The following is a 14,381-nucleotide window of genomic DNA, read 5'->3' as shown; positions in this document are numbered from 1 at the left end:
TTTTATGTATTACCTGTGGTCCACTGCTGCCATTTTCATAATTCAGCAAGCATCGTACTAGTTAACGTGGGGCTGATTCAGAGTGAGAGACATGTTTGCCACCCAGTGGGGAATCAAGTCAAGCAAACAAGTAATGTGACGAATGCTATATGGAGGTATAGGTATTAACAATGGAATAGATAATTTTTGCCAGTCTACCCTTCTTGTTTCCAAGAGGAACTTGGAAACACTATCTCTGTTGTTAACGAGCTCATACACACTTGTTTAGCATCAGTAAAATGCTCTCCATCATGCCCAGATTTAGGATGTCGATACTTCCCTTCTTCCCTCAGAGGTAACGCTTCTCCCTTTTTGTCATCTATCTTCCATTTTCCATTTCCTTCATTTGCTTAGAAATATGTTCTAATCTCTGCCCATCTTTAGAAACAAAAAACAGAGATAAAAACAAAAACACAAACCTTTACCTCCTTCAAGACCAAACATACTCCCAGGTAAACTTAACATCAACTTATTTCTCTATCATTTTTGCCCTCATCATGCTATTTAGGTAACTTTCTCAGTAAGGATACAAGAGATCACCATAACCTTAGGTACAAACCCAACGGCTGTTTTTTTTTTCTTTCTTTCTTTCTTTGACCGCACCACGCAGCATGTGGGATCCTAGTTCCTCCACCAGGGATCGAACCTGCATCCCCTGCAATGGAAGCACTGAGTCTTAACCACTGGACCGCCAGGGAAGTCCCTCCCCCTTATTTATTTTTTTGCCAACAGCTATTTTCATCTTCATGGTATTTGATCTCTGCAGTTTCCATAACTGTTGACTATTAGAGCTACTCTTCTCATTAGAAAGCTCTTCACAATCAGGCCCATCCCTATTTTCTAGCTTCACGCCTTGTTACTCTGCTCCACACACTCTAAGCTCAGCCGCATTTAACGTCACTATTCCTTGAACAAGCGGCATTTTTGCATATGCCTTAGTCTAGCCTACAGCTCCCTACCCTGATTTTTTTCTGCACTTGATACACTCCTCTTCATCTATCAACAACCTGGCTTACATACAACGTTCTGCACAAAGGCTTTCCTTTTCCCAAACCAGAATTAGGCACAGCCTTTTGCATTGTTCTTTAAATCTATCTTTATTCATCCAAGTGTGCTCCTGGAATACTGGGAATGATGATTTTCCATCTTTTCCGCACTGCCAGTAAAGAGCTTGGATCTACTGTAAATGATCAATGTATGTTAGTTAAGTAATTATCTCATAAGAACAAACTAAAAGAAAGTCTTTGTAATGAGTTTTGACTAGACATATTTCATAAGCTTTAATTGTAAAATTAATTACATGCAAATCCTTTTATTCTTATACAAAACACTTTGAATAAGGAAAATCCTTTTTGATAAAGTGAAAAATTAAGACAGAGAGTTAATTTCTGTTGCTGCAAAGAGACAGTGAAAATCAGAATTTGAAATCCAATTCCTGGAGAAAATAAGTCTAATTTCAGGGGAGAAATGCTAGAGTGTATTTTAGAGGGTGGTGAATATACTGCATATATTCTGTGTGGTACATAGTTTAGCACAGTAGTTAAGAGTATACACTTTGAACTGAGTGCCCAGGTTCAAATCCTAGCTCTACTACTTCCCGACTATATTCTTGGGTAAGTTTTTTAATCTTTCTGTGCCTTAGTTTCTTCATCTGTAAAATGGTGTTAACAATACCTACCTACCTCATTGGGCTGTTCTGGGACTTCAGTGGGAGAATCTATGTATAGCATGTGGAACAGCACAAACACATGCATTGGGCACTTATTATTATATTTTGTATAGCACACTTTTATCCTTCTTCTAGTAATGGTAAAAAGGGATACCTATCCTTTATTTCCTGGTCTCTACTGAAATTGGGGACATACTAGCAAGATTAATGATGCCAATAAGGCCCGGAAACAATTGATCTCATTCTTCTCAACACCAATGTCTACGAAACTAGCTAACAAGACAGACAGCTTTAAACTTCAATGAAGATGAAACAGATCTTTTCCAACATTTCAGTCAGTGGCTCTCTTCCTTTTGAGTGAATAAAGATCCTCACTCAGAAGTTAGTGGCTACATTCTTATCGCATTCTTAAGTGTCATCAAAGATTATTCTAAGGCGAGTGATACTTGGACCACACTCAGAAACACTGATTTAAATTCAATGTCGGGCCAGTGGTTCTCATGAAGAGCTGCACATCAAAATCATTTGTACAACTTCACAGAAACATAGGTTACTGGGCCTCTCTCTCAAAGACTGATTCCAGGGGTCTGTATAGATAACACACAACCAGTTGTATACGTTATCTTCTGGAAATATTTTGAAATGCTTGACAGTTAAACGTGAAAGTTTATTTTTTTTGAGATGTGACCCTTTATATAATTTATAGGACTTGGAAATTAGAAAAAACAGTGGCCCAGAAAAAGGATCAACAACCTTGTCAATAAATGCCCAGGACAGAATATTGATTTCTTGAAAATCTTTTTCATGAGTCTGTTTTTCAATAAACTGATGATAATGTTATACTGATAAAGATGTGTTTTTAAAACAGTCATTATTCAGTTATTAATGCTAAGATTAGTCAGAATGTATTTGAGCAGAGTGATAAATGTACACAACTGCTATGATTATTAACAACTGTATGATTTAGAAGTCACATTTTTAGATAAGGAAACTGTTCTGGAGTTAATTATCCAAGGTCCTAACAACAGGCAGGAGCATTAACAAGAGTAGAAATGTCACCTCGTGATCCCCAACCCAGTTCTTCCCACATATAATCTTCCCCGCCTTGCCTCCAGAACTGCATTCTCCCTTCCTTTTTCTAACCCAGGAGTCAGCAAACTCTTTCTATAAAGGGTCAGATGGTAAATGTTTTAGGCTCTGTGGGTAATACAGTTTTTTGGGGGAAACTGTATTTTTTGCAAAAGCAGCTATAGACAACATGCAAACGAATTTGTTCCAATAAAATTCATTTATAAAAGTAGGCATTACGCAGGATTGGGCTGAGAAGTGCAGTCTGCCAAGCCCCGCTCTAACCAAAAGATTATGAATGTTTCACCAATTTTCCTGATCGGGAAATTGAAGATTCTACAAAAGATGCCCTTTTCACAAATGTGGGAATATTACCCCTTTATGAAATTGAGGAGACAGACCAAATAAAAAATCAGGATCTGAAGGATCAGAATGGTTACCTAAGGATTTTAGAATAATTAAAAAACTTTTTCTACTTAATATGTTTTAGTCTCACTATATACAGATTAAGCCGGATGACAAGCTACTATACAACAGCATGTTAAAAAACATGTTTATTTTACACTATGTACAATCAGGAACATATTTAAAAGGACTGTCAATTAAAATAAATGAAGAACATAAATCACAATTTAGTTTGTTCCTTGTGTATATATTCACATTAAAATATAAAGAACATATAGCAAAAAAGAGCCAAAGTGTGCATTTTTCTAAAACTTGGTATATACATATTCCACTGGAAAAAAGCAATCAAAAATGACTTTAACCAAAACTAAGTTCCTGTGATGTGTAGTAACCATTATATTGTTTATATGAGGTAGTAACTAAATTATTTTGGCCAAGTGTTAATACTCTAAATCAAAAGAAACATGAAAATGATCATAAAATAAGGCCAACAAAAGTAAAAATCCCACTAGAAATTTGAACCATTTCGCTCTATGGAATGTTATAGTTCTTCAAAGTGATGATAAGAAATGTTTAGTGTGGACTCTTTGATAATGCTAACTTATACTTTGTGCATACTGTAATTCAGACAACTGCAGTGCTACGTCACGGTACCGCTATTCTGTGATTCAAAAATTTTTTCGAAGGTATTGTTTTTAAGCACAGACAAGCAATCTTACAGGATTCTGCTGAAATATAAAAAGATCAGTTACTACAACAGGGGGTTAATTGGTTTGTTTCACATAGAAAACAATCCAAATACATTTTAAAAAGATGCTGGGGAGCCAAATGCATATTGACGATGTCACAGCTTACTTTTGTGACTTAATACATCACATATCAATACTTTGTGCAAATATAAACACACCAGTGTACTTGCATTAAAATTAAAAACAAGATTATAAAATGATTACAGCCTCCATTGCAATTTTAAAAGTTACAAGATTTATCTTCATATTACTAAATTACATATAATAAAAATACAATAGTGTTAAATGTACGGTTTCATTGCCAGCATCCCATTTTGTAATATAGCCGCACCCAAGAATATACTAAAGGATTCTTAAAATATCAATCCCAATTGCATTTTCATCAACATTTACATCTGTACAGATAAGACACTTAACTTGTACATCTCATAAAATACATTATCTACATAAATTCTTAGTGTATGTCTTCAGCAATATGAAGTTTCACAGAAAAATACTGCCTATATGTACAAAGATTACATAACAGTGAATTAAGCACTTGTGTGGTTTCAATATGCTAAATATATCCATACCACTTAAAACAAAACATTTCCCCATCTTGTCTCATGCCACAATAAATTACAAGCAACTGAAGCCAGGTAACTGCAGCTTTTGTACAGCTTCGAGCATCCGTTAATGTTGCAGTGGTAGTGTTCTTTCTCTCTAGAGCTAACTGTCGAAGCACAGCATTTCTCAGTAACTGTTTTCATGACCCGCGAGGATGTATAAATTGCTATTTGCCGTGGGGTTATCGGTTGGCCTACTTTCCAAAACCACGACCCTAAAATAACAAACAAACAAAAAACATACAACAAAACAAAGTTATTCTTGAAAACTAATGTTAGCAGAAAATTCTTCCACTGCTTCTTCATTGTATGCCTCTAATAAATGCTCCTTATCTGATATGTGGGCCGAAACCATTTGCAAATCACTATGATTGAAGAGTCAGTTCCAGCTCTGGGAAGTACACCTTTGTTGCCCACCACCTCCCACCTCTAAGCCAGTGCTGTCCTAAGAGTCAGAGGGGTAAAACCTGTACTAGGAATAAGTTGGGGGAACTTAATTCTTATCATGAATTCTGAAAACAATCTGTAGTTCAAGAATCAGAAAGTAAATCAGAATAGAACTCCAAATCCTATTGGTACTAAAACTGAAAACTTTTCTGTTTGCTAGCATATGGTATCTCCTCTTTCTTGTCCTGTAAATCATACTTTAGATATTACGATTAATGCAAAAGTAGTACTGACAGATCTATACATTCTTGGTAACTGGAAGATCAGGCACATTCTCAAAGGTTTCATAACTTTCTGACCTGTGAATTCTTATATTATGAAAAATATAATGTTGAATATATTACTGTAGAAATTTCAATTCTCTCAAAAAAGAAACCAGTTTCATGTTGGATTTATAAAACATGTTTAGAACTATGTATTTAATACAACTCCTTTTCATACCTGTCAGATCCAAGCAGTCTGAAAATTCTCGTGCTATCTGAAATTTCTTGTGTTACCTGTTCAATTAAAATATCAATTTAATTTCTGAAATGAAAGGCATAAAATTTTACATGGACATTTAATTTATAACTCTATAGAAGAGAAGCATAAGTCCTAAGATGGAAATAGATCCCTGTATGACTGTTAACTTGTTAAATCAGCACGTAAGTGCATCCATTTGTTAGTCCAGGAAAAATTTGGCTAATTTTGAATTAATCATAAAACATGAGAGTAGTAAACCATTTGCTGGCATACAGACTGCAACGGAAAAAGTTAAAAGCAAAGCACCTAGTCCGTTTTATTTATCAGAAACCTCCTGTCAGTCATCTTAATGCTAATAGCAAGACTCTTGCAGTAGTAAGCCACTTAGGTCTGGTCCTTTCACTTAAAAGGCTGCAGTGTGGTATGATGGGACAAACTCATGATTCCAGTTTAAATCCCAGTTCTCCCACTTACTAGCTGTGACAATTGCACAAGGTATGTAATTTGTTGGAAACGGTTTTACCTTCTGCAAAATGGGATAGACAGTGTTTACTTTGCAGTGGTATCTTGCAGTATTCTTTTAAGTATTAATGGGTATAATGCCTAGCTAAGGAAATGCTCAGTAGATAACAATTCTCTTTCCCATTTCTTTCCAAGTCTCCTGAAATAATATTTTCTAATGGCATATGTCCTTAAAGAAGTCCTCAGTGTGACCATTCCCAGTTGGGGAGTTAAGACTAAGGCTACAGGAGAAAGAGAAACCCATTGTTTATTGCTTACTGAAAGCAAAACATTCCCAATTATAATGGCAGTAGCTTCTCCCCAAAATTTGGTAGGCTGAGAAAACAATTTGATTTTGAAACTGAAATTATTCTGGAAACAGCAGTCAGTGATTCTTGACTTCTTTTGTAACTTAGCACACCTGAAGGATACAACATGCTCACTTCAGCAGTAACGGTTCATCATCATGATCTTCAAAGTATTCAATATTTTGGGATTTGCCTACTTGAAGGACATAGCATTTTTGGAGAGGTTGTATTTAGTAAGGGCTGCTTATGTAGTGTGAAAAAGCCCCTCAGGTGATTGTTTGAGCAAACTATCTTTTTTAAACCATTCTCTTGTATCCTATGATGCCTTTCTTTCTCTGCCTGGTGTTTATTAGCTGTTGACTATTCTTATCTCCAGGCTCCATTCCCTCAGGTGATTAAAAAAAAAAATCTTCCGGAGACGTGAGCCCTCTTGCGGGAATTAATCCTAGAAACACACTGGTAGGGGACTTCCCTAGGCGGTCCAGTGGTTAAAGACTTCGCCTTCCAATGCAAGGGGTACAGGTTCGATCCCTGGCTGGGGAGCTAAGATCTCACATGCCTTGTGGCCAAAAAACCGAAACATAAAACGGAAGCAATGTTGTAACAAATTCAATAAAGACTTTAAAAGTGGTCCACATTAAAACAAAAAAAAAATCTTAAAAAAAGAAACATACTGGCATCCACCTTTCTTGAATACTTACCATAGGCCAGGCATTGTGCCAAGCACATCACATACTTCCTTTTGTTTAATCTTAGCAACCCTATGAAATAAGTACTATGCTGTTACCCTCAATTCACAGATGAAAAAATACAGGCAAAGAGAAGTTAAGTGATATGTCAAGGTCACACAGTTACTGAACAGGAGAGTTGAGACTGAACCCGGGTTTCTCCTCAGGAACCCACGCTCGTGATCATTCTGCTATACTGTTTACTGGTTAGAAGAAACGCTGATCTTAACTACCGACAGTTTAAAACACAAATGAGCTATTTTCTTGCTTGAGGCACCTAATGTTTTCCCTTCCCGCCAACGCTCAAGTAAAAGTTACTAATGAGACTGGCTTGGGGTTATTGAAAGAACTTAGGATGATTTTACTTGCCTGTAATATTCTAGGGGGCAAGTACCAAGTCTTGTTCATGCTTATAACCCCAGCACTTTCTGGCATAAATGATGAACTGAATTGAACACGTCATATGACTTGGAGCTCAATTATTCCTGGAGTTAAATTAAGGTAGGAAGGACTAAGGAGATAAGAATACCAGAAATAGGCAAGGTGGCTTCAAGAGAAATGTGGAACCCTTTACTTATCGTCTGCATTGGTCATTATTTCTGAAATACAAAGTAGAAAAGGTGCTTCAAGACAGAGAGAGCCTCCATCAGTACTCTTGTTCCAGGTGACAGCCCGGGAAGGTTGAAAGAAAATCAGAGTTGGCTCACTGTTAGCAGTATTTAGGAAGTTCTTGTTCTGAATATAAGGGTGATTATCTGGAAGCACATAAAATATGCACTGAAACTGTTCGACTGAATGGACAGAGAGAGGTTGCTATAAAGTATGTGCCATTAATTTTATCACTAGATTGAATACAGAAAATATCAATAAAATTAGCAAATCAAGTATTCCTTGCATCAATCAGGAATTTTCCAAAGTTAAAGAATATTGTGTGATGTAGAATTTGATAATGCTTCATGACTATTTAATGGACATAATTTTTTAAAAGATTACTTACCTCATTAGATCTAAAACTTCTACCTTGCATTCCATGTTTCCAGAAAGCTAGCACACTGTCCTGCAGGCAAACTAGCAGGCAAGAACAGCTCAGTTACTGTTAATAGTACAAGAGTTCAACTGATAAGCATTATTTCATCCCTCTTTCTACCTTGCATAACAATATTTCAATTAATAACTAGTGTTAGTCATTCCATATTTATAATGGCATCTTTACCATACTGCCTAGAACTACACAGTATATACTATATAGCATAAATACTATACAGACCTTACTCATCTTTTTGATAAGAAAAAGAAAATTCACTGAAAATATTTTTTGCTATAGAAATTTTTGTTTTGATAAAATATTTCAAACACATAGAAAAATATGAGAATAGCCTAAAAACACATGTATCCACCATTTAACTCTCAAATGCTAACATTTTGCCATATTTGCTTTTTGTTTTAAATAAAAACGAATACAGCCAGCATCCCTATAAACTCCTACTCTAGTTGTAGTCTAACCTTTCCTTCCTCCCTGAGATAACCACTGTTATGTACTTGGTATTTGTTGTTCTCATGCATGTTTTTACTATTACAACACAATAAGTTCACATTATCAGTGTAAACTTTATATTGGATGTTTCCAACTTCCATACATTTAGTATGATGAACCAAATGATGTTTCTAATTTTTTTGTTACAAAAATGCTGCAATAAACATTCTTGTACCTCTTCTTAAATACATGTACAAAATTTTCTCTGGGGTAGACACCTAGAAATAGAATTACTGGGATACAGGCATATGTGCCTTCTAAAAATTCTAGTTTTGCTTTTTGTATTTACATATTTAACATATATTTTTGTGTGTATTCAGTGAGGGAAAAGTCTGATTTTGTTTCCTGCAGATAACCAATTGTACTAGCATCATTTGTTGAACAGGACCTCACTTCCCCGCTGACATATGATGTAAATTTCCAATTACACGTAGGTCTATTTCTGAGCCTCTTCTATTTATCCCTGTGTTGATCCCACACTGTCTTAATCACTATGGATTTATAGTAAGTTTCAATATCAAGTAGGGCAAGTATTCATCAAAATGTATTTTACTGTTCTTGGCCTTTAGATTTTCCATATGAATTTTAAGATCAGCTTATCAAGTGGCAGAAAATACCTTACTGGGATTTTTATTGCAAATGCACTGAATGTGTGGATTAATTTGTGAAGAACTGACATCTTTCCCATATTCAGTGTTTCTATCCATGGACGTGGTGTAGTTAATTTGTTTAAATCTTCTTTTATGCTTTTAAACAATAATTTGGAATTTCCTAGATGATGGTCTTAAATATGTTTGATTACATGTCTTACTGGCATATCAGAAAGCTATCCATTTGTGTTACTCATATCTAGCAACTCTGAATTTTCTTATTGGTTCTAACAGTTTAGAGTTGTATATTCTAGTAGATATTCATACCATCAGCAAAAAAAGGACTTTTTACTTATATCTTTCTAATCCTCATAGTTCCCTTTTCATAGTCCAATGAGACTATGTTGAAATGTGATGATAGCAAACATCCTTATCTCATTCTCCAGCTTAATGGGAATTAGTTTAACCATTAAACACAATACTTTTAATAGGCTTTGCTAGATGAAGGACATTTCCTTCTACTCCTAATTTCTAAAAAGTTGTTTTTTTTAAAAAAAAATCATGAATGACAGATTTTACTGATGCTTCTTGTGCATCTACTGAAGAGTTACATAACTTTTCGCTTTTAATCTTTAATGTGCTATATTACATAAATAAATTTTCTGGTGTTGAACCATCTTTGTTTTTCTGAGGTAAAGTCTACTATTTGATGATATGGAATTCTATTTGCTAGTATTTTATACAGATTTTCCAAAATCTATTTTCATGAGATTGGGTAATTTTGTTTTCCGTATAATTTAACTGATTTTAGTATCAATAGTGTTAAACACTGATTTATTCTGCATTCCTTCTTTGTCTACAATCTGAAGCAGTCTGTAGAGCACAGGAACGATTCCTTCTTTCAACGGTGGATAAAAATCCCCTATAAAACCACGAGGCCTTATGTGGGGAGAGTCTTGATTAGTAGGCACCTCAAACCACAAGCCTGGCTCTGGTTCCCCATCTCCTGTGGGACACTGCTAGTCTTCTTTACCACTCAGGAGTGCATACTAGTTTGAGTTTCTGTTCTTTGTCTTCTTTATTGAGCTAGCTATGTGTTTTTAAATATGGATTCCATTTTAACATCTTGAGCAGATGTCCCTCAAAACTGACTTCTTATTATCATCAGTGTTTGCTTGTTGGGAGAGAGGCATTCTAACTGGGAGAAAGAATAAAAGTAGGACCAAGAATAAGACAAATGAACTATCTGCCCTTGGCCCTACCGTCCGCCAATGCATATACATGCAAGTATCTTTACTGATAAAGGACACCAGAAAAACTGTGTATGGTCATTTCACCTTACTTTTCCTGAATGTAATCATTTTAGAATACTGATTGTGTAAGAAATCCGTTTTCAGAAAAAACTCATCAAGCAAAATGTAAAAACGGCAAGAAGGGAATTCCACATCCTTATGGATCTCTCTGATCAGGAGCTACAACAGCAAAAATACAATAGACCATACTGAGTACTAAATTTTAAAGTACTTATAGGGGAACTGTGCAGGAGTCTGGAGAAAATGGAAGTTCACAACTAGGTTATGAATAATGATATTTAATTATTTATTTTGAAAATGCCAAATCTGTAGGGAAAATAACATTATTTACAGATTATGTCACGGTTGTTAAACTATTTTAGAGAATGTGTAAAAGCAAAGACTGATATTCACCTCATATTCATTACATCCTACAATTTAAAAGAATGAGCCCTTAGTAATATATTTTTATAATTTCAAATAATTATTAGACAAATTATTTTAAGCAGTTCATAATGCAATCAAACAAGAAACACAAAACTCTGGCTTACCTATTGATTCAATCTGGAAATCAAAGGTGAGTTCTGATGATAGTTTTCTGCTAGATTTTAATCTTCCTTGCAGATTTACTATTTTTATACAACCTAGAGAGAAAAAAAAGTCACTCAGAAACTAAGATTAAAAAAACTCATTAAGATAAGATATTCATAAATAAAAACTTACAGTCCAAGCATACAAGAATGGTATCTCTCTCCAGCTGGGTTACATGAGTAACACTTGTCTGTGGGGTATCTACAACACAAAAAACTTGATAAAACTTACAGAAAACAGTAATAGTTAAAGGAGAGACATTAAAAAAAGAAGAATTCTGAACATCACTGAATTTGAAATGGATATATATTTTTAACTGTACATATGTAGTGGTTAAGCCAGGCGGCTTGGATTCAAAATTTGATGCAAGAGCTAAACTAAGTGAGTGCTTAATGGAGGGTTAGCTATTGTCATTACTCTTGGTGATGCCACTATTTTATTCATATGTGAAATTAGGAGTCTAATCTTCTATATTATGGCAATGATTAATTTCTGATTTTAAGCTTAGAAGGCCAGGGGCTGTGCTGTGTACATACTTCTCAATATTTGTTGAATGAATGAATCAGAGAGTCAAACAAATAACTTCAGGTCCAAATGAGTTAAGAAAACTGAAGTATTTTGAGAAGTATGAAGCACCCTAAAAATGCATAGAGGCCCTATTTTTATAATAATGATTTAAGAAAGTTTTCACAAACTGAAAATGTTTAAATGACATAGTTTTCCAGGAAGCAAAAAGTAGGATATCCCAAGCTTTGTATGAACATCAAAACTGAAACTGCTAAACTATAGGCCTTTGTTTCTGGAGAGTGGGTCTGATCCAAAGTCTAGCTTGCCTGTTTTCTACTTCCTACAGTATTTAGAATCTTAATAAATCCATGGATGGCTGTATTTCAGACCTTCACACGTATTTTAGACCTGGTACTTCTGTAACTAACCAGGGTTGGAAGGATATGGAATAGGCCTCCTGTACATCAGGTCAACGAGATCTTTGTGACTCTTACACACTTGGTGAAAATTAGTCAAGAAGCCAGTCTAGCATTACTAGATAGAAAGCCAGGAAAATGAGATTTACAAATTGCTTATAACAATTAGTTCCCGAACACTGGAATCATTTGGAGATCTGCTGACACCCAGCTGCTGGCCCCAGATATTCTTATTTAATCGAGGGTGTGTGTGACTTGAGGTATCAAGAGTGTTAAAAGCTTCTCAGGTGGATTCTAATGTGCAGTAGAGTTTAGGAAACCACTAGCTTATAATTTCAGTTGATACAAAATCCTAAACATACTTTCTGTCTCTTACTCTGTCTCATCATCTCAAAACCAGAGATGAATTATATTTGTCATGTTTAACTTCTAATAAAGGGATTTCATTATGGTAAGAGAAGTAATCAAAAGTTCCTGGGAAGGAAGGGACAAAATTCTTTTGTCAGGAAATGAGGCCCTTCGTTCAACAATTAGTAGAAAAGGATTTAAAATTAAAATGCTTGGGAGAACTAAGACAACTGAAATTCACTAAATAAAATATTAATCAACCAACAATCCCTTCTTGTTAAATAGGGAGGAAGAGATTAGAAAGCAGGAGTTCACCCCGTGTCTCAAAGGGAAGATGGGCCTCTAAAGAGAGAATTTAACAGAGAACTTAGGGGCACCAAAGAGAAGCCACAATAATGTTGTCAAGGGCTGGCCATGTTTTCCTTCAGTAATGTGTCCTCAAAGGAAAGCTGTTTCAAGTCCCCTGGGATTCAGCAAGCCATGAAATTGTCTTTAGACTTTTGTGAACGTCTGTGATCATTTTTTTTCAATGCCAAAAAAACTCAGTCTCAATTCTTTTCCTTTTGTGAACACTCTTTCAGGCTTCCAACAAACTCCTGACTAATCAATATTTATTGGCAAATTGGTTCTTTAACATTTCCCTTAGTTGCCAAAGACTCTGAACAAAGGGCCTTTGCAAGATCTTTAAAAATAACCTTTGCCTAATGAAAGATATAGTAAATTTATTACTTAATAATTCATTAAAAATCACAAACCTGATTCTGTAAACCATGAAGAGGTAGAATTTGGATTGACTGTTTCAAATCGAACCACCTGGTTGAAGTCTCTCCCTTTACTGACACCAACACAAACTAAAGGGTACTCCTGTTCAGGAACGACCAGCATTTCAAACATTCTAAGTGGACACGGTATAGGAAAATCTATGTGCTAGAAAAAACCAAAATATATTAAACAAAGGAAAACAAAAGCAAAAAAAATTTCATGAGAACACTAATAAGAATTTTTAGTTTTATGAGAATATATAAAATAGTACTCTCTACTATAAAGATTGCTTCTTTGCACAGAAACTCAGGGTATGCAGAAAATCTAAATAAGAAAGTATCTTTATAAAGAATTTAGGTTAAGCACTGCAAAAAAATTTTAAGTTAAAAACCACACACTTTTAGCATATTGGGGTGAAACAGACTTACAAATCACCTGTCCAACCCTCTTTTTTCAGAGTTGGAAACTAAGACCCAGCAACTGGGTGGCTGGCCCAGGGTCCCCCCTGCCCCCCACCCTGTGTGGCAGAGTCTCCTCTCTCCTAATCCCAGGCTGCTTCAGTACTACTCCTCTGCCTTCTTAACCAGCTGAGCAAACATGGATGAGAAAACTGAAATGCTAATGAGCAAGAGACATTCCCCTTAGAAGTGTGGACAGAAAAAAAACAACCACCACAAATAAGAGAAATTTAGCCCTGTATTTCAAGTGATTCTATTTAATAAATTAACTTAGTTAAAATGCAACCCACTTTAATTTTACATAAGTTTAAAATTATTTTTATTTTGCTACAAAGAGACTAAATTCACACTCTGAAAGTTTGGAAAAATAGAGGAAAACATTAACTTCATTAGTAATCAGGGAATAAAACCAAGATAACCATACACACCCGCCAGAAGAACGACAATAATAAGGGTTACTCAGAGAAGAGCAAACAAATGCTCCTAACGCTGATGGTGGGAGTATAAACTGGTGTGACCACAATGGTTAATTACAATACCTATTAATGCCGAGATACACATCTCTTAGAACCCAGCAATAACACTCTTAGTTATACATGCTAGAGAACATGACTACATGCACCCACAGGAGACATGCAAAAATATGCACAAGCTGCATTGCTCAGAATAACAAAAACTGGAAGTAACCCAAATGCCTATCAATGGTAGAATGGATAAAATGATGACACATTCACACAATGGGAAATTAGACCACAGTGAAAACGAACAAACTATGGCTATATCCAACAACTACACAAATATAATGTTGCACAGAAGTGAGACCCAAATGAATGTATACTTTATGATTCTCCTTGTATACAGTTGAAGTATCAGGTAAAATTAATGCTAATGTTTAGAAGTGC

The 14,381-nt window shown here is 35.3% G+C and overlaps 1 protein-coding gene across 4 annotated transcripts in view; it reads right to left on the bottom strand.

Annotated features, from left to right (window-relative positions):
• Positions 1-3,285: 3,285 nt before the first annotated feature.
• MAP4K3 (mitogen-activated protein kinase kinase kinase kinase 3) overlaps positions 3,286-14,381 on the bottom strand; it is a 192,847-nt gene continuing 181,751 nt past the window's right edge. For 3 of the 4 annotated variants that reach the window (XM_060026758.1, XM_060026759.1, XM_060026760.1), the window contains 6 exons: positions 13,015-13,186; positions 11,121-11,189; positions 10,949-11,041; positions 7,979-8,049; positions 5,424-5,479; positions 3,286-4,750 (listed from right to left, as the gene is read on the bottom strand). In XM_060026758.1, coding sequence (XP_059882741.1) covers positions 4,663-4,750; positions 5,424-5,479; positions 7,979-8,049; positions 10,949-11,041; positions 11,121-11,189; positions 13,015-13,186 — 549 coding nt within the window. In that variant the 3' untranslated portion in view covers positions 3,286-4,662. Of the gene's footprint in view, positions 4,751-5,423; positions 5,480-7,978; positions 8,050-10,948; positions 11,042-11,120; positions 11,190-13,014; positions 13,187-14,381 lie in introns of those variants that run through there. The other variant, XR_009521463.1, reaches the window with a different exon arrangement.

Source organism: Delphinus delphis, chromosome 12, assembly GCF_949987515.2.
Source record: "Delphinus delphis chromosome 12, mDelDel1.2, whole genome shotgun sequence".
Classification (NCBI taxonomy): domain Eukaryota; kingdom Metazoa; phylum Chordata; class Mammalia; order Artiodactyla; family Delphinidae; genus Delphinus; species Delphinus delphis.
Note: the sequence above shows the minus strand (reverse complement) of the source record. Positions and strands in the feature narration are given on the sequence as shown.